Raw genomic sequence first — 3988 nt, 5'->3', positions numbered from 1 at the left:
TAAAACTAGTAATAATAATAAAATAAGTTCATAAACTATACACGTATGCCAGCTTGGAAGTTTAATATTTCACAATTACTAAATTATTTGTCAAAAATTCACAAGATCATCATCCTGCGTGTACATTCATATTTTTAAATGAATTTCTTTGTAAATTTGCCAATTAGAAATATAGAAAAGCGGACAAACAACTATCCTCTTTTTCAGATCAGAATTTGAACACCGGTGTACACTGTGTCTGAACACACATGTTAATATTTTAAACACAAACGTTTAAACTTTGAACACGTCTCTAAGCATGAACATATGACGTTAAAATATTGAACATTCGGTGTACAAATTTTGAACGCGCCCGGACGCGTCAGGCGTCAGGTAGATTTACAGTGTGCTCATTGCCGAAGGCCGTGAGGTGACCTATGCCCATTAGTTGTTAATTTCTGTGTCATTTTGGTCTCTTTTGGAGAGTTGTCTCATTGGCAATCATACCACATCTTCTTTTTTTATATTCAGTATGAGTAAGGTTGTATCCTGTCCAGTACTATAGAAAAAATGTCACTGTACATTGCATATAAGTAACTAACCATCACTGGACGTTAACCAATTAAATTTTCCCCCTTTTTTAACCTGTGTACAAGCTTTAGTAACCATATAATCTGAAGTTTCAGAAATATTCTAAAGAAACTCCAATTAAAAAAATAAAGATGCTTTGAAATACTCAAGATATATGTTTATGACCCATAATTGTTTTTCTGTAATAAAATGTAGGATCAATAACCTACAACTGTCAAATTCAAGAGTATATTTTTATTCACCTATTTTCATATGCAACCAGATGTGACATACTATGATTTGGTGGTATTACATCTATAACAAGTTATTCATCAGTACATGTAAAATATTTAGTAAAAGATGTGACTGTTTTGGCATTAAATCCATGTTCAGACAAAATAGATTTGAGGCCATTTTCACTGTCTCTGTTAAATGCTAACTGTAGATGTTTCAGATAAAGTCTACTCTGTGCTAATCGCCTAGCTGTTAGTTTGGGTATGTATGAGGCCCTTATCAATGGAATGAATGAAACTGTAACCAAAGCTGCATTGAATGGAAAAACATCCTTTTCTGAATATTCAAAGTGCTCAAGAAGTTGGAACAGACTTGTTACATCAGCACATGCATTAAGGGCATCATATTCTATGCCAAGTAATTTTGAGACCAAATTTTGTTGTTTATGGTTTCCTATGTCTTTCACCTTGAATTTCCTTCTTGCAAATTTTATGGTATCAATGCACCCACAGATATGCAGCATGAATTCTGAAAGCAGACTATGTTGACGAAATTTGTTCATCAATATGGGAATGTCAAACGCAGCAATCTTATGACCGAATAGAATGGGTTTCTTCTTTTTGCTGATAAAATCAATAAACTCCAGTAAAACAATTCGAATATCTTTGCTTTCAACTGGTTTACCATGATGGTACATCTGGCCACAAGAAAAATCAAAAGTCAATCCTGTTAATTCTGACACTTTGAGAGATATAACCTCCCTAGGTGATATATACATACTCGTTAAATACAGTGGTTCCGTCAAATGCAGCCAGCTGAATTATATCAGACTTGATAATCCTGATTAAAAATTAAAAAAAATTACATTAATATTAAAATTTATATGTTTCCCGAAATGTGAGATGACTCCTTCCATAGCAAGTTTGGTTAAATTCTGCTATACAGTTTTTGGTATATTCAATTTACAAATTTAACCGGCAGCAAGTATGAAATGGTGGTCACTTTGAAAACTTATCACTTCTTGAAATGTGCATCCATATTCATGGGAGTCAAATTTCTTGATTATAAGAAAAACATGGTGTTTCAATTTTGGCAGGTTCTAAATTAAGCAGTCCACCTTATTTCCACATGAACATTATATTGCGATTTAATTATAAAAGTATTGATTCATATTTTTGAATACACATGAAAAAAATAAATGTATCTGAAATACTTAGACTTGCATCATCGCCATCTGCTGACGTACAGATGTGGTTAAGGGCTCAAATTAATCCTCAGATAACCAGCAATGTGATTTACTACATGTGCATTAAACTGCTATCATTATCGGTTTATAGTCAGTCGACTCCAATGACATGATTTTTTGCATGAACCCCCTGAGGGGTTCATTCTTATATATTGGCGAGTTTTGGATGTGTCTATGGGCCACTCGATATCTCTCGGCCGGAAGTCAGAATAAAATTCTCGGAACGTCTTTGATATGGTCACTTGATGGCCCTTGACGACGCAATTATATTTGTTTTAAAACGACCACTGTACACTGTGTGTATCTGGGTCAATTATAGTTCGTGGTATTGTCTGTTGTCTCGATAACATGTAAACTAAATATGTTTGAAGATTTAACCACGGGATACTGTGTATTTCATCATAGACTTACGGGAGAGAACATTCTGGTTAAAATATTAATATTAGATCGGAAAACAGAAAGATAATATTCTTATCAAAATTATTTAATTCAAGAGGAATCAAAGAAATATATACAAAATATATACTGTATTTATGTTTCTGAAGAAACTAACAAATATTTTCAGAGTTGCAATTAAGAAATAAGTATTTTAAAGGACAAGATACTCTGATTTGGTATTTTTAAATATTCATTTGTAAAGGAAAAAAAAAAAAATTAAATCTAAATAAATTCTTGCATCATACAAAAAAAATGTTTATAAACAATAATCATTTATCTACGTTAATTATTTCATACCATTTTAGTATTTAGGTGTTATGAGTAATTATTATTATTTTTTTTGTATTGTAATATATCCATCAAACGGAAAGTAAGATAGATTTATTAAAATTAATATTTAAGTTTTAAACGGTCGTGAATAAAAATACTTGAGTGTTTTCAATTCATAAAGCATGATTTTAAACTCACAACAACCGTAAAAATAATTTACAATAATCACAACAAAATTTAATAACAACCATAATGTTGATTATTTTATACTGTTTTAGTATGGATTTAGAAGTCTTTGCTAATAGGTTGTATAGTAATATATTCACATAGTGGAATGTTAGAATTTAAAAATAGATTCATTCGATAAATAAAATGTCCATCCGTAAATACTTGACGTTCGTGTTTATTGATATTATATTATATATTAAAAAAAAAAAAAAAATACTAACAGGAACGTTAGTTTATTATAAAATTTGAATTCAATTTTTGTTTGTTTGTTTTAATAGTTATAACATCTACATATTTGTACTATCATGGTACGGCTTTGAAAATTGTATTCATTGTATTGACCAACTATCCTACACGTCTTGATTCATTCACATTACAGATCACTTTTCAAAAGCACACTATCGGTTTGCGTTCTCAAAAATTCCTGATAAAATGTCAATGAATCCGGAGTCAAAACATTTTATGAAGGCCGTTTGACATTCGAATTCAACTATTAGCTAAGATATGTGCTGACGCAAATGCGCCATCTTTTCCTGAGTATCAGTGAGATGCTTTCTATTTACTATTTCATGCGCTAAAATACTACTTGCATGCGATACAATTAAATTCACTCGTGAAAGCTTATTTTCGTTTTTGTTATCTAAATGCAGGACACGGCAGAAAAAGCTTTACATGAGACTTTCATCATTACTAACGGTATTCTGACCTCGAGTTGTTTTCTTTTGTTTCTTTTTTGAGTCACTGTCCTATTATAGACTTTGACCTTTTCGAAAAGCTAAGGATTGTCTACCCAAGGAATAGATTCCGTAACTTTGTAATTTTTTTAGCCTTTTAACTTTTTTCATTCGAGCGTCACTCATGCTTTTTTGTAGACTTAACTCGTGTCTTGCGTACATCATTTTAATTCTGGTATCTTTTTATATCTACATACCTTTTAATATAAATTGGTTATTTTAAAAGTGTGTACAGGTATTCATAAGCTTCTGAATTAAGAAATTTTTCGGCAAAACTAAGTTTCCCTGT

The 3988-nt window shown here is 31.1% G+C and overlaps 1 protein-coding gene across 1 annotated transcript; it reads right to left on the bottom strand.

Moving 5' to 3' along the window:
• Positions 1-874: 874 nt before the first annotated feature.
• Positions 875-1561, bottom strand: LOC139521434 (protein PML-like). The gene has a single exon (XM_071314906.1). It carries the CDS (start codon positions 1559-1561, stop codon positions 875-877), a length of 687 nt encoding a protein of 228 aa, XP_071171007.1.
• Between the last annotated feature and the right edge of the window lie 2427 nt (positions 1562-3988).

Source organism: Mytilus edulis, chromosome 4 (genome assembly GCF_963676685.1).
Source record: "Mytilus edulis chromosome 4, xbMytEdul2.2, whole genome shotgun sequence".
Taxonomy (NCBI): Eukaryota; Metazoa; Mollusca; class Bivalvia; order Mytilida; family Mytilidae; genus Mytilus; species Mytilus edulis.
The sequence above is the reverse complement of the archived record's forward strand: the minus strand, read 5'-3'. Positions and strand labels throughout refer to the sequence as shown.

Excerpts from the sequence above, each read along its gene's own strand:
- LOC139521434 (XM_071314906.1), bottom strand. The coding sequence starts at position 1,561 with ATGTATATATCACCTAGGGAGGTTATATCTCTCAAAGTGTCAGAATTA.